General features: G+C 39.6%; 1 protein-coding gene across 2 annotated transcripts in view; it reads right to left on the bottom strand.

The window, feature by feature from the left end:
* Positions 1–13,728: 13,728 nt before the first annotated feature.
* LOC306891126 (transmembrane protein 132C) overlaps positions 13,729–24,274 on the bottom strand; it is a 142,526-nt gene continuing 131,980 nt past the window's right edge. The window contains exons 7-10 of one of the 2 annotated variants that reach the window (XM_079451157.1): positions 22,747–23,020; positions 19,648–19,839; positions 15,252–16,451; positions 13,857–14,732 (exon numbers count right to left, since the gene is read on the bottom strand). In XM_079451157.1, the coding sequence (XP_079307283.1) occupies positions 15,255–16,451; positions 19,648–19,839; positions 22,747–23,020 (1,663 nt within the window). In that variant the 3' untranslated portion in view covers positions 13,857–14,732; positions 15,252–15,254. Of the gene's footprint in view, positions 16,452–19,647; positions 19,840–22,746; positions 23,021–24,274 lie in introns of both variants that reach the window. The other variant, XM_079451156.1, reaches the window with a different exon arrangement.

Raw genomic sequence — 24,274 nt, 5'->3', positions numbered from 1 at the left:
CTGGCGTTTCCTGAGAAGTTTGATGGTAACCCGACGAAATGCAAGGGATTCTTATTGCAGTGCACTCTTTGTCGATCAACAACCGTCACTCTATACCACTGACATGAGTCGCATAGCATTCGTCTGCTCATTACTCTGGGGTCGAGCATTAGATTGGGCTATGGCGGTTTGGAGACCAGAGGGGTTGTCATTAGCCACGTTTGGGGAGTTTATTCAACAATTCCGTCACGTCTTCGAACACCCCACGGAGGGCGGAAACGCAGGAGAACAATTACTCACACTGTCACAGGGAGGAAACACAACGGCTGAGTATGCACTCACGTTTCGCACACTAGCAGCACAGACCAACTGGGTGGAGGATACCCTGAAAACCCGCTTCCGAAAGGGACTCGCCGCGGAGCTCCAATCTGAATTAGCCTGGCGTGATGAGGGAAGAGATCTAAACAGATACATCGATCTAGCCATCCAGGTAGACAATTTAATCTGTTCTCGACGCTCTGGGCGTATTTCCACACGTTATCTTCAGGACACGCCCACCCTGCACGAGCCCATGCAAATCGGCTTCACTCGCCTAACCCCAGAGGAACGAGAACGTCGGAGGCGGAACCATCTGTGCATGTACTGTGGCCAGCCTGGAAACATGAAATTAGCCTGTCCAGCTCGTCCCTCTGCTGAAACCCGCTCGGTGAGTGTCCGCACTAATGCCCACACTACCACATCCAGTTTCACATTACCTGTACGCCTAATGATTCATAATACAGTTATCAGCACCACTGCTCTGATAGACTCAGGAGCCGCGGGGAACTTCATATCTCACAAATTCGCTGTACATTGCAACCTGGAATTAAAACCTTGTCCTTCCTTGACAGTGGAGGCGCTAGATGGTCAACCTCTTGGGGAGGGGAAAATTCACAGCACCACAGAACAAATCAGACTACTTGTCGGATCATTACACACCGAGAACATCAGCTTCTATGTCATCCAATCACGTCATCACTATCATTCTCGGTCATCCCTGGTTACAGGACCACAACCCTCACATCTCCTGGAGAGAGGGGCAAATCATTCAATGGGGTCCTGCCTGCCAAATACGCTGCTTATCCAGAGTCACCCGCATTCCTCCAATAGATCCAAATCCTGTCACGCCAGATCCAGAGCAACCCAGAGTACCGCCTGAGTATGCAGATCTCATCGAAGCCTTCAGTAAGAGCAAAGCATCACGACTCCCCGAACACCGCTCCAGCGACTGCGCCATCGACCTTCTTCCTGGAGCTTCTCCTCCGCGGGGAAGGATCTTTCCTCTGTCTCGACCAGAATCCGAAGCTATGAAACAGTACATTGAGGAGGAGCTTACCAAAGGTTTCATCAGACCGTCAACTTCCCCGGCAGCGCCGGATTTTTCTTCGTAAAGAAGGACAGGGGGTTACGACCCTGCATTGACTACAGAGGGCTGAACGATCAGACTGTGAAGTTCCGATATCCACTGCCTCTGGTTCCTGCAGCACTGGAACAACTCCGTCAGTCTAAATACTTTGCTAAACTGGATCTACGCAATGCTTACAACCTGATTCGCATTCGTGAGGGAGACGAGTGGAAGACGGCTTTTCCACCACCACTGGACACTACGAATACCTGGTCATGCCTTTCGGCCTGTCAAACAGCCCTTCAGTGTTCCAGTCCTTCATGAATGACGTGTTCCGAGACATGCTAGATAAATGGGTGATTGTCTACATCGATGACATACTGATATACTCAGATTCTATGGAGGAGCATATCTGTCAGGTCAGATTGGTTCTGCAATGTTTAATTCAATACCAACTCTACGCCAAGGCTGAGAAATGTGAATTTCATCAAACTAGCACAGTATTCCTGGGATACATCATCAGCCAGGAGGGGGTAGCTATGGTTGAGAAGAAGGTCAAGGGGGTTCTAGACTGGCCATTACCTCAAAACGTTAAGGAGATGCAACGATCCTTGGGTTTTGCTAATTTCTACAGGAGATTTATCAGAAACTTCAGCGTCATTGCCGCCCCACTAACCGCCATGACCAAGCGTCACACTGCTCTGCTGAAATGGTCAGAAGAAGCACACCAAGCATTCCAGGATTTGAAAATTTGTTTCACGTCAGCACCCATTCTGCATCATCCGGACCCAGAACGCCAGTTCATAGTAGAAGTCGATGCCTCCAGCAAAGGGGTTGGAGCAGTATTATCCCAGCGACATGGTAATCCAGCAAAGATGTTCCCGTGTGCTTTCTTCTCCAGCAAACTCGCCCCAGCTGAACGTAACTACGATGTGGGTAATCGGGAACTGCTTGCCATGAAATTAGCCCTGGAAGAATGGCGCCATTGGTTGGAGGGGGCTACACAACCGTTCATAATTCTCACAGACCACAAGGCTCTTGAATATCTCCGCTCGGCCAAACGTTTAAATCCCCGGCAAGCCAGATGGGCTCTATTCTTTACCAGATTTCAGTTCACCGTAACATATAGACCAGGAACCAAGAACATCAAAGCCGACGCACTCTCACGTCAGACAGAGATGGCTCCAGAATTTGGACCGCGTTCTTCAAACAGCTTAATATCAACATCAGTCTCGCCTCCGGTTATCATCCCCAGTCCAACGGGCAAACGGAACACCTGAATCAGGACCTACTGTCAGAAACAACAAACAGAGTGGAGCAGATACCTGTTTTGGGCTGAATACGCCCAGAACTCCCTAGTTAAACCCGCCACAGGCATTACCCCTTTCAAATGTATTCTGGGCTTCCAACCTCCCCTGTTCCCTTGGGCAGGAGAACCCACATAATTACCATCAGTCACCGAATGGCTACACAAGAGCGGGGAGATCTGGGACCAAGCTCACATTCACCTTCGTCACGCAGTCAGACGACAAGAACGACAGGCTAACCTCCATCGTCGGCTGGGTCAATGGGTGTGGTTATCCACCAAGAATCTAAGACTCCGACTCCCTTGTCGCAAACTCAGTCCCAAGTATGTTGGCCCGTTCCAAATTATGAGACAAATTTCTCCTGTGTCTTTTCGATTGGATTTGCCTGCTGACTATAGCATTTCTCCTACATTCCATGTATCACTTCTGAAACCGGCCGGTGGTCCGAGAGGAGAGTTGGAGGAAGTCGCGGCTCCAGATCCCCTGCCCATTCTATTTGGCGGCGACCTCTGATTGCTCTCTGCCTGTATCGACCCCTGCCTGTGACTCACTTCGGCTCTGGGATTATCTCCGTTGTTCTGTCTGTCCCCGATTTACCTTGCCTGTATGATTGTTCCAAATAAAACTGCAACTGGATCCTGCTGTGTCCGACACTTCATTACACACTTTAAGGCAGGGCAAGTTTATTTATAGCGCGTATTTCATACACGGGGGCATTTCAAAGTGCTTTACATAAAATTATTGACAAAGAGAAATAAGACGTATCTTTAAAATGCAAATGATTTAAGATCACAAATACAACTTTAGATTTTGAGAAATGATAAAACTGCAATAAAATTGATTCAAATGTGAGTGTATATAAAACAAATAAGAAATAGAAGTGCGGTTGATGTAAACCAGCACAGTGCTTAGGTTGTAAATGCACAGCTAAACAAGTGTGTTTTTAATCTGGATTTAAAAGTAGCTACTGTTGGTGAACATCTGATGTCTTCTGGAAGCAGATTCCAGCTACGGGTGGCGTGATGACTAAACGCTGACTCGCCTTGTTTTGAGCGAACCCTTGTTATCTCTAACTGACTTAATCCTAATGATCTGAGCAGTCTGTTTGGTATAGCATATCTGAAATGTTTAGGTACTGGACCATTGAGTGATTCTTCATAGACAATTGATAATACTTTGATTCTAAAAGCAACCGGTAACCAGTGTAAGGACTTGAGGATTGGAGTGATATGCTCAGATTTCTTGGTTCTGGTCAGAATCCTGACAGCTGTATGAGCTGCAGCTTTCTGTTGGTCTTTTTGGGTAGACCTGTAAGGAGTCCATTACAGTAATCCACCCTGCTGGTGATGAAAGCATGAACTAGTTTCTCTAAGTCTTGATTTGAGACTAAACATCGGATTCTGGCTTTATTTCTGAGATGGTAGTATGCTGATTTGCTTATTGCGTTGACATGAATGCTGAAACTAAAGTCAGATTCTAAAATGACACCAAGAGTTTTTTACCTTACTTTGCGTCTACCTCTTAAATCAACGTATGTGTTAACCTTGTTAGTTTCATCCTTGTTACCAAAAACAATGACTTCAGTTGTGTCTTTATTTAACTGAAGGAAGTTTTGTCACATCCAAATGTTAATTTCATCAATGCACTGGCAAAGAGGGTCAACAGGCCAACGATCTGAGTGTCATCTGTGCTAAGCAATTTGGTGCTTTTTCATTATTTGGCCAAGTGGGAGCATATACAAATTGAAGAGGAGCGGAGCAAGAATTGAGCCCAATGGAACACACAAGTCATGGGTGTCCAGTCAGATTTTATGGTTGACCATGTTCACATAGTAACCTCTCCCTTTAAGGCATGACATGAACCATTTAAGGACCAACCCAGAAAGCCCTACCCAGTTTTCAATCTTATGTAGTATGGTTTGATCTACTTTAAGAATATTTATGAGAAGTATTATGTTTTCAAATTTTAGTTTAAAGCACATGTCCAGCAGTGTCGCTGTATTCAAAAGGTAGACTAAATACAGAATATTCACTTTCAACATTATGAGATTACCAAGTGAAATAAGAAAGTACCAGGTTTTGATTAAAAAAAGGGTGAAAAACTTAAATGAAACAGTGACCAGTTGCAGGACTTTAATACAATTTACCATACTTTACATATTCATGTAAATTTAACACAATTATGTGCTCATGGACTGCATGGACTAGCCTCCCAATTTAATTTCTCCTGAGGAATTTAAGAGCCATACGAGGGAGGCAACGTTAAGCAACTTCAATTAAACAACTGAGAACTCCATTTATTCTCCTGAGCTGTGGAAGAGCAATCTCTGAGCAATTAAATGTTCCTCGAAACTTTCTGTAGTAAGCATGTACGGGCCTGTCAGCAGTGTTGATTTTGGGATAGAGAGGGGGTAAAGAGCTGATTTAGGACTTCTAATGAGCTTTAATGAAGGGCCTCGCTGTAGAGACGGATATTACCGGCTGGCTTTTCCTAAGGGGTTTAGCTCTATTCCAGAGCATGACATTCAGTCCAGGTGAGTTGCCGGGCACTTCCTGTCTTTGGAGTCTCATGTAGAGCAGTGTAATTTGCCCAGGGCTCAAGCAGCAAAAGAGGAAACGGCAGAAATCCCATTACAAAGGCCTTCCTGCAGCAGGAAAATGACTAAATATTAATCAAACATTGATTAAAGTGTTAAATCCTGCTCTCATTATTCACATGCACTACCAGGTCTCCTACTGTCCATGTTTTAAGCATACAGTCCCCTTTAATAGTCTGTGTGCTGAGCAAATAGACCATGTAAGAAATACACAAAATAAATACACAGAGGTTACAAAAACATTCATACTGCTGAAAAAATAGGAAGATAGATGGATATATGGATGGATGGATGGATAGATAGATATACAGAGAGATATACAGAGAGATAGATAGATATACAGAGAGATATATAGGGGACACTATTGACTTTGACGGATGAAAAGTTTTATTGGTGAAACAAATTTTTACTGCCGCAGTGAAAGCAGCAGGCAGGCTTATTCGTAACAAACAACGTTTGCAATGGTCAATTTTCTGTGAAAAATACTTCGGCGCAGAGAGACAAGTCTGAGAAAAGTATTTAATGTTTTTATAATTTGTGCTTTTACATACTCACCATCACTCTTCTTATTTTCAAGCTCTAACAAAAAGGGTTTTATGAAATTAAAGTCTCGCTTTAGACTGGAGGAAAACAAGATTTGCACAATAAATCACAATTATATTAATTCTTATTATTAAAAAATATATTTTTAAACTATTACACTCAAAAACGTACAGTAGTGGGTATAAGGAATTAATAAAATGTTATAAAGTTATAATTGCCTCCACTGTTGTAAAATTTTGCATCATGATGTACAACTACTTGGTTGAAAGAGTAACATGTCCCTGTAAAAGTGTTGTCATGCTTAAAATAAAGCTGCATCGCTAGAAATGAACAAATTCGAGTGAAGCGTGTTTCTCATACACCAAGAATACATATATTACATTTAAAATTCTGTTTTTGAAAAGGACTTCCGACCGGATAAAACTCTACACAAAGGCTTTATTCCTCACTTTTATACAGCTTTATCTATCCTGCCTTAATTAGTTTAAGTAAAAAAAGCTTCCTGCTGAAGCTATTATGGGGCAATAAAGAAGCCATTTATAAGTTTATCAATAAGTAACGTTTAGATTTCCCTATTAAAAAGAGAAATGAAAAATGCAAAACAAAAGGCAAGTGAACGTAACCATTTCTGCTGACTCCAGCTAGCTATTCACTGCAAACCTAATTTATTCACATAGCAACTGTCCTTTATTTCATTGGCTCCGCTTCACATTTGTCTCGATGCTAAACACACACTCGTCCTTCAGGATATGATATCCATTCCATCCAAGACTTAAAATCATTACATTTACGAGTCGATGCGTTTGAGCTAAAAAGAGGACACCGGAGCTGATGGCTCTGCATGAGAAACAGTTTTATAGTGTAGCTTTTTCCCCAAATGCTTCAAAACAAAAAAATAAAAGCTTCACTCACATGAGCATTCAGCAAGGCATGGAAAAGTCATTTCCACAGTGACTGCACAGCCCGAGAGGATGGGGCCTGTTAATCTGTTTCAGATCCTTTACAGGGCAGCATCTTAGATGTAGTGTTTTTCCTTGCTCAGTCTCCCAAGCTCTCCGAGTAATCTGTGCTTGAAACAAGCTATACATCATGCAGATGGGAAGCAGGAAAGGAAAGCAGAACTAACTGTTAGCTTCTTGGTTCCGTGTCGTTGGATACCAAAATGTTTTCTCTGTAAAAAAAAACTAGCCAGAGTTCTTTACACGCTCTTAGAAACTTTGGGAGGTTTTTTCCACCCATACACCGAGTTTGAGCAGTGTGGGGGTTTTTATTGGATTATTTTAGACCCATACAGTATTAAACGGCTATGATGAATACATTGACCCTAATATACATGAAAAGGAAGCGTGCTTGGTCTGAAAACAATGACTTAAAGGAGTTAAATTACAGTATTAAATTACAATTTCATGATACTTCACACACCAACATGTCATACAAGCTGTCCGTATATTTCTTCATTCGAAAACCAGGCTTTTGAGGAAAGCTTTCCAGGATTCTTATCCATATCGTGCACTTAAACAGGGGGCTGTTGGTCAAGGTCCAAATTTCAGTTCTATCACAGCTTCAAAAGGCTCTACACGACCACAGCCGTGTTGTCTAGCGAAACTAATGGTCAACGAAAACGAAAAAATGATAATAGTTTTTAAACATAATCATATGGCTTGCACTGCCTCGAGGTCCTCCATGTAGAGCGTCCACGAGTTCAGGTACTCCGTAATCACGTCTGAAAGGTCACTTGAAAGGTCAATTTCAACTGAAATTTGGACCTTAACCAACAGCCCCCCATTTAACCTTGGAAACCTTTCTTCAAAAGCCTCAATTCGGCAGAAGAAATGAACACACGGACGGCTTGTATGAGTTGTAGGTGAGTGAATTATCATGAAACAAAAATGTTATGGTGAACTACTCCTTTAATACATGCTTGCCACACAGCACTATTTAAAGTGACAGTTCACCCAAAAATGAATATTCTGTCTTCATTTACTCATATTTGGAAGAATGCTTCTAACCAAACAGTTCTTGGCCACCATTGACTACCATGGTACAAAACAATTACAATGTCAGACAAAAGTGCCCCAGAAATGTTTGATACATTACGTTTGTCCTACATTCTTCAAAATATCTTCTTGTTGAACAGATCAAAGAAATGTAGCAAGCCATTTTTCCGACCATGGAAGGAATTTTCATGCATTTAATAGTTAAACTGAATTATTGAATAAGATGCAGTTTTACTACTGAAACATCGCACAAAAAAATAACACACATGTTTTGTGAATCTGTCTTTAAAACGTCTTCATTTGTTTAACAGGAATTTTATAAGAAAGGGAAAGCATGTATTGTAGGTGGTACAGTGGTGTCCTGGCTCTGTGGAGGACACCATCTATCTTTCCATAAACCACCCGGCTCAGCTGCTCTGAATCTTTATGTATGTGTGATTACGGTATTTGTGCTATTAATCATGCCAATGTGACATCCGCGCCGTAACCCCACGCTGCTGTTGAGAACGTAGCTTTGACCGATTTCGAAACAAGCTGTGCATAGTGGAAGTTCACTATAGATTTAATTTCCTTGTCGTGTACTGTTTCAAGTGCACTATATATATATATATATATATAAATGTGTAGCAACACATTTTCTTAAGTGCCACAGCTTAAATGTCATTGAAGTGACTCAAATTGGCTTTAAAGCGCTCCTTTGAATGTAGGGTACATATAAGAAAAGGTTGTTGAGTTTGTAGAAGCAAGTACAGTCTTTTCTAACAAGGTGCAACACAATTTCTACCATCAGGTAATTTGTCTGCCCATACCGAATGCAAAACTGCACAATAAGAGCTTATCAGAGTTGTATAAAAGCACGTTTTATATGTAAGTGTGAAGTAGTTTAAATTTATGGGATTTTTGTGTGTAGGGTACACGCCACTAACAAAGTATTTAAAGGGATGCACCACAAAATGAAAATTCTGTCATCATTTACTCACCCTCTTGATATTTCAAACCTGTCAGACTTTCTTTCTTCCGCAGAACACAAAAGATGATATATTGAAGAATGTTGGTAACCGAACAACGCTGTAACCCATTGACTTCTATTGTATGATCACAAATCAATGCAAGTCAATGGGTACCGCTGTTGTTTGGTTTCAAACATTCTTTAAAATATATTCTTTCGTGTTCTGGACAAGAGTAAATGATGACAAAATGTTCATTCTTGGGTCTAGTTTAGCTTTAACAAACTATTTAACAGATTACCAACAAAGGTAAAGAAAAATGTATATGTCTCCATGGATGATGTCTCCTACATATACGATGTATAGATAGACAAACAGACAGAAAAATACCGTAGTAGAAATCCATGCATTACAACTGGTCTTGGTTAATGCGCACAACATTAAGAAACATTTAAAATGAGTCTAATATTTTATAAATTTTGTCAGTTGTGGCCTGGGGGTTAGAGCGTTGGGCTTGTGATCAGAAGGTTGCAGGTTCAACTCCAGTGCCAGCAGGTCATGACTGAAGGGCCCTTGAGCAAGGCACCTTACCCCTGATTGCTCTGCAGTAGTGTCAATGTAAAAAACTACTTGTAAGTCGCTTTGGATAAAAGCGTCTGCCAAATGAATAAATGTAAATGTAGGTAATGTCACGTCAAGGTTGCATTAACACACCAGCGAGAGGTGTGGATATATCAGCATGCTAGTAACTCAATCACAATGTCTCTTGAATAGACCTGAGTGCTACTGCAGGAGAGAGTAACACTATTACTGGACCTTTCACACTGAACTAATTGTTACTTATGCAACTCACAAATTGCTATTCTTCGCATTTCTACCTTTATCATATATTCTGTGTCTGCTTCCCATGCTCTGGGTATATATATATATACACACACTGGGCGGAAGGGGAGTGTGATAACAATTGAGAAGGGAAGAAGAGTTGAGGAGAAAAGAAATGAGAAGAGATAGGAGTGGATAGGAAGAGGGAGAAAATACATCATATAGGCCTACTGTAAAAATAAGTTTTACTGTTATTATTTGTTACAGATTTTTCACGTATAATGTAAAAAAAAAATTCGCAGAATAAAGAAAAACCCAGTAAGAAAGTAAAATTAAAGAAAAATATTACAAATTTACAAGAAAAGCAGCTGCCAGAATATTTCAGTTTTTTACGGGACTTTTTTAAAAGTGGCATAAGACAAAACCCATCCAATTACAGAAAAACATGAAAAACATGTCATTATACATGACAATTCTTTTTTATTTTCTGGAGCCGCAGCAGATTTATTGCAGAGTAACTTAAAAAATGTTTTACAATGCACTCATCCACATCTGACTTCATGCTTTTTCTATATCTGTACTTATTTTTTATTTAAAAAATGTAGTACTTAAACATGTGTCAAGCCTTTGAGGAACAAAATGGGAATTTAATTGAGCTCTTTTACTGTCAGTGTTAATACACCATTACAGACAAACCCTCAGCTCATACGCCATTGTTGTACGGATTAAATTAGCAAGGCTGCTCTCCACTTAACGTCACATTAGATCTCCACACACACACCCACACGCACACACGCACACACACACAGCGAGTCGCTGTCTATATTAGAAAAGGGACTGAATGAACAGAGCTCTCAGCGTTTAGCTCACAGTGGAGGTAATGGAGCGTGAGGCACGGTGAGGCGGACAGAGAGAGCGTGAGGGCATGAGCCGGTGCACTTTATGATGTCTGCAAATGCTTCTCTGTTATGAGAGGAAGTGGACCCGAATCTCTTAGTTTTATAGTCTGCTCTTCGTTCAGTTAAATACAATGAGGGAAATATGACCCATGTCTGCAGTGAGTTATACATTTGAAAAGGATCATTTGCCCGGGCCCGATTCATACTTGACAAGCTGACAAAACATTGAGAATTATTTGCTTCCTACAAACGTATCCGGACCATTAAATGAAATGTCATGCTGTTGGTCCGACACATGGAGACCATTTATAATATCAGGTGTCAAAAACTAGGTTTTTTTGACATATTTTATGGTGAAGTAAAACAGTATGAAACAATGTGCTTGTCATTTACATAGATGCATTTGGAAGACACTTTTATGCGACACAAATGCGCTATACATTTTACGTGTTCCTAGAAAAAAACAACCAGTCAAAACATTTTTCCAAATCAAGACAGTTCCTAAAGGGAAGTTTTGTCAGATTTGACTAACTTCAGACCACACACACACACCGTTAATATGTAATGTAGACCACAAAGGTCTCTTTATAGGCTTTAAATCAAATGCATTTACTTCTGAGAAAGAATGTGAAGGCCTTGCTCTAGGCGGTTTCTTTCCTCTCATGAAGATGCATTACTTTAATATTCCGCGAAACACTATTTATAGGCAGGAAAGCCAGCGCAGCTATTCACAGGTAAGGTACAGTTCAACTTTAACTTTGAGCAAACGCACAGAAACATGCTAAAGCAATGCTCACGCTGACACAACTTAAAGCACTTAAAGTTACAGCATCCAGTAATGAACGTGAAATGAAAACGAAAATGTCATCTAAAGACACAGGCCACTTCCCATTGGCTTCCCCAAACACGGCCATTTTTCTTGTTGATGTAGCATGTCGAATTTGTAAGGCGATGGTGTGAAAATGAAAGGTTGCATGTCTCACTTGGTTGGCAATATGTATTTGATACCAGCCGTAAATCAATGCTCTGTGCAGAAACACATGTTAATAGAAGCCACTAAATTGAAACAGAATTTGTTTAGGGAAGGAAAAAAAAACTGAGTGGCTGAGAGTGCAAGAAACCAACCATCTGTTTTATGCCGCTGGAAAATGAGATGATTTAAAAGAAAAAGAGGGAGAAGGTAATTTTACCTTTTGAAGCCTGTAAGGGTTTTTAAAAGAACACGGGTCCAATTGAGTAATAAACATTGTAAATGATTTATTTTTGCAATTCTACAATTTAATAATATTTTACATATATATTTACTGTAAATTTTAACGTTCGGATGTCTCACCTTGCGACAGTGCATTTATGGTACGCCGATTGTTTGTTTGCAAACCGTCTAACGCACATTTCACTCAAAATGTGTATACTGTATGTTTACGTTATTGAATGAATTATGAACTAACAATAAAACATTGTCATTTATTAATAAATAATACACAAATATTCTTTATTGTGTCATCATAACATCAAATGCATTACCTGACCCTCATGTACAAATTCTTGATGTAAAACATACCAAAACATATTTTGCCTCTGTTGATACTGTATATTGCAGACTAGAATGTTACATGCATGGGAAAAGCAGAGAATGGAGATTTTTGTTTTGTACCAAAAAGTAATTTAATATTCTCTGAAAGCCCCCTTGACTGTAACTAAATGAATTATATCTATTTGGTAAAACAATGATAATACAGCCCCTTACCTTTTCCCAGTTCCTCTGAAACAGCCGCTAATGTCAGTTCCATCTTCTCTGAGAGTGAAAAAATGGCTCAATATTTCAAAAATGACTTTGAAGTCCAAGTGGAAGATAGTGAGGTTCATTACAGAGTACTTTCGTGCCATCTTTTGTTGCAACAGTCCAAATGGAATGTGTACATTTCACCACACAGTGCCTCACACAGACTTTACCTGTTTGTACCCTGGGCTCATGTATTATCGGGGCTTATAGTGTGTCTGTCGTGCACCATCCAGAACTTTAGTTATTGGCATACATCAAAGCTACTGTGCATACACTGAAACATAAAATACATTAAAATGACAGTATATAAATGCACAAATATCTGATCGTTTGAAATTGGCTTTTGCTAAACTAATTTGATACAAACTAATGTGGTTTCGATTTAAATGACGTTTTATGCATAAACAAGGACAAAACAGACACACAAACTTCATTGAAACAAAGAAAAAAGATTCCTATTAGTAGGCAACTTTAATGTCACAGACAAACTGTAATATAGACAGAATGATGCTCATAATAGTGAGAAAATACCTGGAAGTGACATTAACAAGTGTTGGTTCTTGTGTTACGTCCTTTGTGGTCTTTAAACCTATACATTTCTACATAATCATGTCATTTTTAGATGCTAAAATATATTTATGTGAAAAATATATTTGTACACATGAACACAACACGAAGGAGAAAATGCTGATCGCAGGGGATTTAGGAATAGATGTGCTAAAAATATCAGAATATTACAGAGTGAATACTGCATGAAAAAGTAGGCAGAGTCCATGAATCATCAGATATTGTAACGGGGCATCTAAGGTCCCGTTGGTATGGTGAATGATCTCAAAGAAACTTTAACTTATGGTTACAGACTGGTTAAAGAGATGTCAGCGATGGCCTTGACATATGAGCACGACATCTCTCTCACGTTCTATTATATGGTTTCTTCATAATATACAACCGACAATATACCAGGACATACTAGTGTTTAAACCGAGCGAGTTAATAAGAAAAAACTAAAAATAAGAAACTTTTCTGATGAAAAGAATAAAGGCCAGGACAGAACTAAACTTTACAGCGGAATTGACAAACTGAGGTCTTTAACTAATGCCGTGGTCACACTAGACTTTCAAAATGCTATATTTCTATGCAGAGACCTACGTATATATGGGTAGCAACCAGGATAATTTTTCATAAGAAACTTTTTTTATTTGCACATCATAGATTATAATGTACTGTTTATTGTTGTTTTCGTTATTTTAAAGCTCTATTGTATCAAAACTTTATTTTATAGGCATTTCCTTCAACGGAATAATCATGCTGTGGCCTTTTGATATTTCTCTGGCCACACATGTGATATGAACTCACAGCTTTAAGTATTCAAACACCTTTGAAATGAACAGAAATAATATATCAAAGGAAAATATTGAATCCGGAATAAATGGAAAATGTGCAAGTCCTGACAAAACTCATGACATGGTTTAATATATCAAAGCTTACTTTTATTCCCCCCGAGGAAATCAGACGTTAACATAGAATGTGAAACACTGAAGTCGTCCCACCGACTCGTAACGTGTTGAATGTGAAAATGTACACGTGTAGCCGTCTCGTGGTGTCCACACAAAATTTTGAATCATTTTATTTACATCCTATCTCATGTTACACTTACAAATAAATATTGCATTCTTACAATCTACATTTCAACTACCACTTCTCATCTGTGAGTGTACTTTCACCTGAGCATTCAAAAGAGAAGGTCCTGTTTTTGTCCTCCTCTATAACTCTTCAATAATATAAACAACAAGGATTCAGGAGATCATGGGAGCTTGGTGCACCAGAAATTGAAAGTTGCTTTAAAACCTAAGACATGTAAAAACCACAAGGAAGTGTAAAAAAGGGATGATGTACTTTTCGCCTGGATTAAAAGAGAGACATTCGTACGATTACCATAATGAAGAGTCACAGACCATTTCTATTCTGTATATTCATCTATCACAGCAGATCATAAGGTTTTAGAAGAAACACAACACGCTTTGTGGGCTTGTTTGTTTACGTGGTCTGTCCGGTAATATACAAATCAAGATGTTAGTCTGAGTCAGATACGGTACAGTTCAGATGTGTCGTCCACTTAATAAACTGAATTTTTACTTGAATTTTATTGTGCAAATGAACAATTTCCCAATGGGGCTTAAAAGAAGTCCACAATCCTGTATTTCCACATTCACTTCAGAGTATTTTCTATTCTTATGTTGCTTTTCATTATTGTTGTGTCCAGTGTTTTTATTCCTACGGGGTTTTAGAGTTTCTGATAGACTTTAATAATAGCACATAGACTGTAATACAGCTGGCATCCCAGCCTGGGATTCCCACATTCCCCATCTCTCAGAATCCACGCAGGAGGAAAGGTGATACAAAATGAGTGTTAAAAAACAAACTTACACCTGGGTCTGGGGCAGGCCGGTTCTGTGGCAGCCTGTTGTGGTCTACCTACATTTGAAAAAAGCGTTAAAAATAAGATCTGTTGAATTCATCCGTAATCTGAAGGTCTATCTAAATAAACCAGAAACTACATTACATTAGTGATAACCCCCATCATTGACTTTTAATTTGTCTGTACAGCTGTCAGGTTTGTTTCATATCTTTCCTTTCTCTCTGGTCTTGTTTAGACTTGTTTATTCCAGGTGTCGGTAACTAGTGTTCTGTCCCCGCGCTAGCCAATTGGCAGCTGCTCTCTTTGCGCCACCTGGACCACTTGTCAGAGACTGTAGGAACGTGCCAGTCTCTTTTTACCCGTTTCCCCTTTCTGTGAAATTCCTACTTAACTCTGGACTCCCCATGGATTTTATTCCTTCCGACTTTCTTTTTTCTATTCCCTACACGTATCCCGTGGCAGTTCTCTTTTAGCAACACGTCTCGTTTCCCCCTCCTCCCTTAGTGCAAAGGCATTACTGGTGAGTTTGTGTGTGTTCATTCTCGTTCTTTCTTTCTCTCTCTCTTTAATCCCACCTTTCACAGATTGTCTTGCAGTCTCTCCATGTAGCTTCTGAGCTCGGCAGACTGTCCCAAATCCATGTCCTGGCAGACCCACTTTATATCGTCTTCATTCCCGACGAGGATGGAGTTGGTGTATGGCCCACCTTCGTCAGGGAGCACAGTGGCAAACGAAGTAAACTTGACCCTCTTGCGCTTGGCGGCACTGGGCGAGTTGTTGAGGGGTTCCACTTTCCCCGCGGGGTCGTTTCCGGAAAACGGCCGCGGGTCGGGGTGCGCGTGGGGTATGCCGCGCCCATGCAGGGAGCTGTTTTTCTGGACGCCGCTCCCGTTGAGTAGGTATTTGCTTTCCTCACACCCCTCGTTTCGATCTATCGCCGTTGTGCATTCGTTGCTATGCGCAAGTGGCCCGTGTTCACCGTGGTGATCCATCAGGTCTGCTTCATTGCCGAGCCACACCCAATCGTGTGCATGGTTCATGTTGCCCTGTTCCAGAACGGGAAGCTGTTTGTGACGGTAACGGAAAGCAAAGCTCACGCAGTTAATGAGGAAGACGAGGATAGCCAGACAAAAGACTCCAAGTAGGGCGTACATGCCAATCTCCAGGTCGGATAAACCTCTTGGACTCTGCGTCAGGTCACTTTCCGCCCCGCCGGGTAGGTCCACCTGTGCAGGGTAACTGGTGTAGTCGACAGGGTTGTTGTTTTGCCCTCCGCTCTGCTTATTGCCTCCGGTCCGACTGTTAAGCGTAGTCCGTGTGGTCGTGCTTACTTTTTTAAGGGATCCCTCTTCTCTGTCCACCACTGTGTTTGATAATTTCCAGCTGTCTCCGCCGCTAGTTTTTTCAGCTTCCACAACCTTGTGTTTCTGTTCGTTTGTGCTGTTGTCCAGATTGTTCTCGTCTTGAGTTCCACTCCTCTGCTCCAGATCATTCTGTCCAAACTTCACCTGTACACTCCCTACACCCATTGCCAAAATGCTTTTCCTCTTTGACTTCTGGCAGGTTTCAGAGATCATCATCTCCACTCGCAACAGCGCCCCCTGGCCCTCGGCCTCTGCCACTACCACTGGCCAACGCTGGCCTTGCTCCTGATAGGTGGACACCACGGTCTCATCCAGTGAGGTTACAGTTAGGGTAAAGTCTTTGGGGTCGTAGACGTCAAGAGGGGTTACGGAGCCATCGCTGTATTGAATCCACGCGCTGATGACGGCTTCCTGTTTAAGAGAGAATAGAGAAGGTGACAAACATCCTCATTTATATAGATATTGCATGTCTGTCCTTGATGAGTGATAAAGCTTTGACACGCACTCCACTGACTTGTGAGAATGATTCATGAAAACACTTTAAATCTCCAAACACGCGGATTAAAAGTTGAGACTTCCTGTGATTTTTGTCTGAACTGACAGGTAATAAAGCAAAGATGTCACGGTTTTCTTGATAAATGTATACAAAACTTAACAATTGCCAGTGATGAATCCAGGAGTGCGGTAGGTTAGGTTTTTATTATTAAAAAGTTTCATTGTAATAATAAAGAATGAGGTAATTATGATGGCATGCTGAAAACAATCATCTTCCACTTCAATTCACAGAGAGGAGTTAATGCACGTCTATGAAAAACTCTTAAAAGTAAAGCTAAACCCAGCATGATTTTATGTATATATATATATACACATGTATATGTACAAAAAATACTTAATATACTGTATATGAAGTATTTTTTGTAAAATTCAGAGAGGCAATATTATCACACGTAACTCCCCACTGAGAAAAATGTGTAAAAGTAAGAATACATTAACTGTTTCAATCATTCTAGTAAATGAACTACAAGGAATCTTAACTTAACAGTGTGATATAAGGTTCAACTGAACTGCTTTAAATCAGAAGTTCATTTAAAAATAAACATTCAGTCGTCAATTACTCATAGCCGTTTTTCTAAATCTTTGACTGTCTTTACGCTTCAATATATTCAAACGTGGTGTTTGTATGCATTTGTTATATGGTAGGGACCAATATGAAAGTAATAGATAATACATTTTGAGTTGCAACCTAACTGACTTTTTTGTGAGCACTTTTCTTTTAAGAGAATATGCAGTGTCATATTTTCCTAAAAAATATTTGCGGCGGAATTGCATAAATACAAAAACCTGAATTAAACAAATACATTTTAATCATTTATAAGCACGCAGATTTATAAACAAAATGTTTGATAAGAAGGAGAAAAGAAGGGAAAATGAAAAACAGGATATACTGTAAGATTACAATTATATAGGATGTACATACGAGTGTTTTGTAATTTGTTCAAAAGATGAAAAACTGCAGATCAACTACATGGCCACACTGTTTCTGGCAGCTTCTTCAAATGAGACAAAAAAAGTGTTTTCCTTAATATCCGCAATTGCCAACAACTCCAAATGAGAGTCTTGCAGTGTTTTCCCACCCACACTCATTCACTCATAGTTAACCTTGGGCCCTGTGCGTGGGAAAACGCTGGCAGAAATCGAGGCAAGTGTTTAGATTTTTAGCAGAGCTGCTATTTTAGAGACTTTAATCAGATGATTCAAAACAGCTCTGTAGGGAGAAGAAGGATATTAGAGATATTCACCGCTCCGTTATAACAACACCTGCCAAAATGAACACAGGGGCCTCCAGCGATGGGACTCTGGGCTAATGGAGCAACACAGAAATTCTTGAGTATTCGCATATTACCAGATTATTTGATGTTTTTCTGTACTGTTTATGTGACTATGGGGCGGTTTCCCAGAGAAGGATTAAGCCTAGTCCCAGACTAATTTAAATGTAGGAAGTGTCTTGATCAAAAACAATTTACACTGACATCTTAAAATATATCAGTGCAGTTGTATTGTCTCAAGATACCACGGTAATGTTTTTTTTGTATAGTGTGTTTTTACAACAATTTAAATATCCTAATTTAACTAAGGCCTAGTCCTGATTTAAAATAATCTCAAGGATTTTAATAAAATGCCACAGTTCCCGTACTATGACTATGGATGAAGTGCAAAGCTCAATAGGGTTGCTCTAACAAAGGAAATCGTACCTTTCGGTAAAAAGAGCCAATCACTAAGGTCAAACCGTTTTGAGACTATGGTCTCTGCACAAAAAAAAAACAAACAGGGACATTTCTTAATCATTCAGCTTTTTCAAACTAAGATTTCATATTTCAATTTGCAAAAATAAGTAAGCGATTCCCAACTGCTTTCTCCCATTGCTGTTTGGAAACTCTCAGTAATTGAGAAATGTGCTTTCGCCCTTTTTGAGCGAACGCTTGAAAATGCCTATCCCTCTTCTGTTTCACAAAAGGTTCTTTGTGGCGAAAATGTGTTCTTCAGTTTACAAAAGGTAAGAAAGAGATGGTTCTTTTAAAGCAGTGGTTCTCAAACTGGGGGCCCAGGACGGGTCCAGGGGACCACAGATGTTGTGGCATTTTATGAAATATAGAAACTTATCTATTATATAAGTTTATATCAAACATCAGAAAAATAAGTCCACCAACCAAAAGAGTTTTCAGAATTGTATAAATGAACATGTTAGTAGTTTAATAAAATTGTTAAGTTTAAGATTAAAGTCATTGTTTGGACCACCATTTTAAAGAACCATTGACTGAATGGTTCTTTGTGATACCAAAAATGGTTATTTTATGGCATTGCTATGAAGAACCTTTTAAGCAGCTTTATTTTTAGAAGTGTACTTTACGATTTTCAGGTGGAAGGTATTTGTGCATAGTGCTGTGAAGAGCCAACCTTTTCGCAAATTTGAAATAGCGTGAAGAAAAAAATGCTACAGCTGATGTCAGGTTTCATTGTTTGTTAAAACGTGTTGTTTGATGGCACGATATCTCTTCACCTGTCTTCACTTGTTTACCGCTCATAAAAAATTTTTTAAAGTCGCTTTGGTACACTACACAATGTCTCCATTAAAATGACGCCTGAAAGGTCTGAATGAGTTTTTATTGCATTTTTCCTAGCTTTCTGGAAATGTTTTTCTCTCTTGTATCTTCCTCTCTCATTAGCCACAGGCTCTAATGAAAACTTGAATATTTATTCAGAAGTGTGACAATATAAAAACTCTTTCGTGTGGATTTTGTTTATTTAGCTCAAGGGTTCCCTGCACCTGTTAAATGTTTTTCAACTATTGCTCTCTGTACTGTAAATGAACACCAGCAGCTCTAACAACAAGCTGCAGATGTTGTCGCTTTGCAGGTTTTTAAATGTTCCTCAGCTTATGTAATTCACAGCAGCCACAACTTCAGGTTTTAGAAAATTAATTCAAGTTTTCTGTTAAGCAATTTTCGGTTTACATGCTTGCAAAACAGCTTTAAAAGTTAAAAAGTTTCAAGCAACACCATATTTATTAGCTAATTCATGGAGGTGAATTAATCGTTGAGGTACTCACTTGTTTAGGTGTCTGCAGCAGGTCCTGAGCGGTGGTTGTGATGTAGAAGGCTCTGTTGTTAGTGGTACTGGGCTGCAGAGAGAGACTCAGAGAGCCTACCAGCTGAACTCCCAGATCAGTAATAGTCACTTTATCATCCAGCACTGTGATCGTCTTTTCAGCCAAAATAGAGTCAGACAGAGGGGATATCACCTGGGAAATACAGAGAAATGCCCTCAGGATGCACATTGATAGAAACCTCACAATACTCAGATATGGACTTTTGATATTTTTTGTGAGGATATATAGTGTCACCATAAATCAAACAGGAAAATCCTAAGTGTTTTACACAGTGTTGCAGTGATGATTATTAATGACACCATTATAATTTGTAACTTTATTAACTTTTTGCATCTTTAATCAAAAACATTAAGCCCCTCTCTACAACAACTAAAAGAGGTAGGACTATACTGACTGTCCAATGGCCAGCCATTTTGAGCCCTCCTCCTACATCAAACCAATCAAAAAAGGGCAGGGCAAAATAAAGCCCCTCCATACATATTTTCCAATTTTAAAAGCCAATTTACCCGGATATAAATCACGAAATGGAAAAGACTTTAATCGCAACTTTCGTTTCATGGTGACATTAAAGATGAATTTTTTACTGCATTGTATCCAAACTATTTTTACCCAGATCTATCTTATACATGATGGTTTATGCATCAGATCTATCTTTCTATCGATCTATATGTCTGTCCTTCAATCCGTCCACTCCCCTGTCTATCTTTCTATCCACGTATCTATCTATATTGGGACATTTCCACCGCATGAACTTTACCCCGGAACTCGTGACTTTGGGGCAGTTTCCACGGCAGGAACCGGGATCAAAACAAAGTTCTGGATAAAACTTTCCCCACCCAGATAGTCCCTCTCGTGAGGGAGTACTTTTCCAGAGTTCCGGAAGTTGCTGATTAGTTGAGTTCAGTGCATTTTCATTGGTTGATTCTACATTCTGCATTGTGTTCCGCTTAAATTAAACCACCATTTTTAAAAGTTTGTTGCGGTGCGTGTAGTTTTAGCTGTTTACTGTTTGAAATGGATAAAAAATACAACAGATGCGCAGACAATCGAGGTCCAGGTTAAATTAAGTGTTTTTGCTGAGGATGAAATCCAACGGGAATTGGAAACGATGACCCGCAATGAAAAGGTCAACTTAAAAATATAGAGTCGGTTATACAAGCTGGGCATCATTGCACCCAAAAATAACAACTGTCCGTCGCTCTATGTGACATCATCATTGTTCGACATTACCGCCCCTCCTGGACTGGGAGGAGCCGTCACATGCAGTCCTACATCTCGGGACAGATTATTTTAATCTTCACGATACTTTAGACCACTATGGTAACACAGACAGCAACAGATCTGGGGAGAATAATGTTCCAGGGAAAAAAGTTCCTGGGACAAATTGTTCCAGGTAATTTTGGTGGAAATGCGGCATATGTCTGTGTCTGACTGGCAATCCATCCTTCTTTCTGTCCGTTTCTCCATCTGTCTGAGATTCTACACACAAAACCTTTTCTAATGAAAATAAGTATGCATGGAGCCAAGGCAAAACGTTCTGCTGCTTGCAACATCCTCCAGGTCCGGGAGAAGATCCCTCAGGAGACCATCCCTCACCTCATCAGGACCATGCCCAGGTGTTGTAGGGAGGTCATACAGGCACGTGGAGGGCACACACACTACTGAGCCACATTTTGACTTGTTTTAAGTACATTACATCAAAGTTGGATCAGCCTGTAGTGTGTTTGTCCACTTCAATTTTGAGTGTGACTCCAAATCCAGACTTCCATGGGTTACTAAATTTGATTTTCATTGATAATTTGAGTGTGATTTTGTTGTCAGCACATTCAACTATGTAAAGAACAAAGTATTTAATAAGACTATTTCAATCATTCAGATCTAGGATGTGTTGCTTAAATGTGTTCCCTTTCTCTTTTTGAGCAGTGTATTTGTATATTTATCTTCTGGCTATATCATAATAAATCTGATTATCAGAACTTAATTTGATATATTTAGTATATTTTAACTATGGTGAGCATTTACATGAACTGTAATAAATAAATAAAATCTCAGACAAATTAGGTATAAGATATAGAATTATAATAGGAAATTATTACTGTGAAATATATTGTTACCGTGAAATAAAATGACTCTATTTTTTGGTAATTCCGCGCACCCCTACTTTCCCCATTTTACATTATTTAACATCCTCAATCCTTACAAAAGCAACACTAAGGCGAGGAGATCCAGACTGACACTTTGCAACATTGCTTTGCTATGACAGACAGACAGTATGACAGGTGTACAGAGAGCTCTCAGAATCAACGTGTCATTGTCAAGCACCATCTCCTGTTACCATGGACAAAAACTGTTGACTGACACCATGAGGATTCCCCGTGCAGAGGGGAATAAAGCAAGGAACAAAAAATGACAGGAAATCAAAGCGATGGCAATAGCCAAAAAACGAAAGGGAGAGATTCTACACACAACCTCTTCGAAGACATTTCACTATTAACAGCTCATTCTGACGACACAACACAATAATAATCCCAGGTCTTCATCACACACGCAACACATGATGATGTTTCGATAGAGACTGACAGATACACAGGTACACAAAAGGAAGTATACAAAACACACAGGGGGTTGAGTGTCAACACAACACTTCACACAGAACTGAGCATTCTGCACCTCAGAGATTTCAACACCTGTAGGCAAACAAGCTTGTTATCACTAACATGCGATGCCACTGGAAATATTTCCACGAGTTGTTACTATCTCTCAGGTTCTATATTTATTTGTCAAAGGTGAGTGGTCTAAATAAAGTGTGCTGTTATCTAGAAACTGAGCCGCTCTTCAGCTTAAACCGTCACTAAAATCTCTCACTAAAATTTTGTTCAGGCAAGCCTATTCCTCTAATCATTTTGGTGCATCACAGACGTATTTCTTCCATTTTTACTACAAGTTGTACTTTTGAATAAATTACTTTTTTAATTGTTTAGTAGGTAAAGAAGCTTGACACAGAAAAACAGACACACTGTATAATAATTATATATATACCTGTATAGTGGTGATGCCCATATCTCGTCCCACCAGTACCCTTCCATCAATCAGTCGAGCAATGCGTGTGTCCTCCACTTTTAGGAAGTCTAGGACCATCTCTGTGATGTCAGCTGACCAATCAGAACCCAGCATGTGCACAAGCTCCCCACCAGGGTCAGCTGGTTCGGCTACGAAGTGTGTGAGAACTCGCACCTGAGCATACTGATACTGCAGGGCACAGCCCCTGCCCCGCCTCTCATCGTCCTCATCATCCTCACTGTCACGCGTCGGCCTTGAATGAAAGAAAAATGAATAAGTAATGAGAAGCACATTAAATATTTTCATTCCTTTAAAACCCCAATATGTAACACTTATTTTAACCTAATAGGATTTTATATAAAAACATTATTAAGTTTTCCTGTAATACAGTATAAGGCTATGTTCACATTTGACTTCCTTTTTGACAAGAAAAAGTTGACAATGAAGAAAACAAATAGAAGCTGGCAATGACTTCGGAGGCAGCGTTTCTTCCCAAAGGCAGCTCAGAGAAATCAATTCAGACAGGCTTCATAGGCAGCATGACGGAAGTCTATTTCAATTCTAAACAGAGAGCATCTTTGCAATAACCAATCACATAATTTAAAATTACAAAACTTCACATAATCAAAAAGTGAAAATGTAACTTATATTTTAATACAAAAACTATGCTCCAACTGGCGTTTTGGCTGCCATTTTATTTTAATTCTCGACCAATCACGTTCCTCACATGTGGTTATGGAAACGACTGGTTAGCTGTGAAAACACTTAGTCAAAATGACGATTTAAAATAACCAGTTTGTCAGCTTATTAGGTGCGCGGTAAAATTTTAGTTGACATGTGCTTATTAATTGTTACTTCTGATGTTTTTTCCATTTTTTATGTTTATTTTGGGCAGAATAGCAACGCATAGAAATCAATCTATAGAAGGTGATTGTGTATTTCACATTGTTGTATGGCACATGTGTAACTGTTAAGAAATAAAACTTCATGACTTAAAGAACATATACAGCATGTATTTATCTCGTGAGTTTGCTGATCTGATATGTACGTTAACGTTACTGTAATAAAATGACCACAACTCACTCTATATCTAATAAGATGGGAAAATTCCCGACTTTTGCGTTGTAAGAATTTACTGTGAAACTTTAGATATAAAAACGAGGACTGGTAAGTTGCTGTTCTATCATTAATATGTGATAACTCCCTATTCATTAAATAAAACGTTTGGGCATACCAACATGGCGGCGCGGTAGCTTCAGTGTAATGACGTCATGAGGAATCCAGTCATTTATATAGAACAGTGGATGTCACTACATTCAATACACTGGACCTTTAAAGACAATTAAGACAAACGTCTTTATTTTCCTTATTATTAAAAGTAAAAAAAAGATTAAGACATTTATACTGTTTATATTTCACGTTTATATAGTCAATGCGAGCAGATCTCCATGGATCTCTTCAAGAATTTTTATACAAACAATTATAATCGTCCACAGGGTTTTGCCAA

The sequence above is a fragment of the Barbatula barbatula genome (genome assembly GCF_947034865.1).
Source record: "Barbatula barbatula genome assembly, chromosome: 2".
Taxonomy (NCBI): domain Eukaryota; kingdom Metazoa; phylum Chordata; class Actinopteri; order Cypriniformes; family Nemacheilidae; genus Barbatula; species Barbatula barbatula.
Note: the sequence above shows the minus strand (reverse complement) of the source record. Positions and strands in the feature narration are given on the sequence as shown.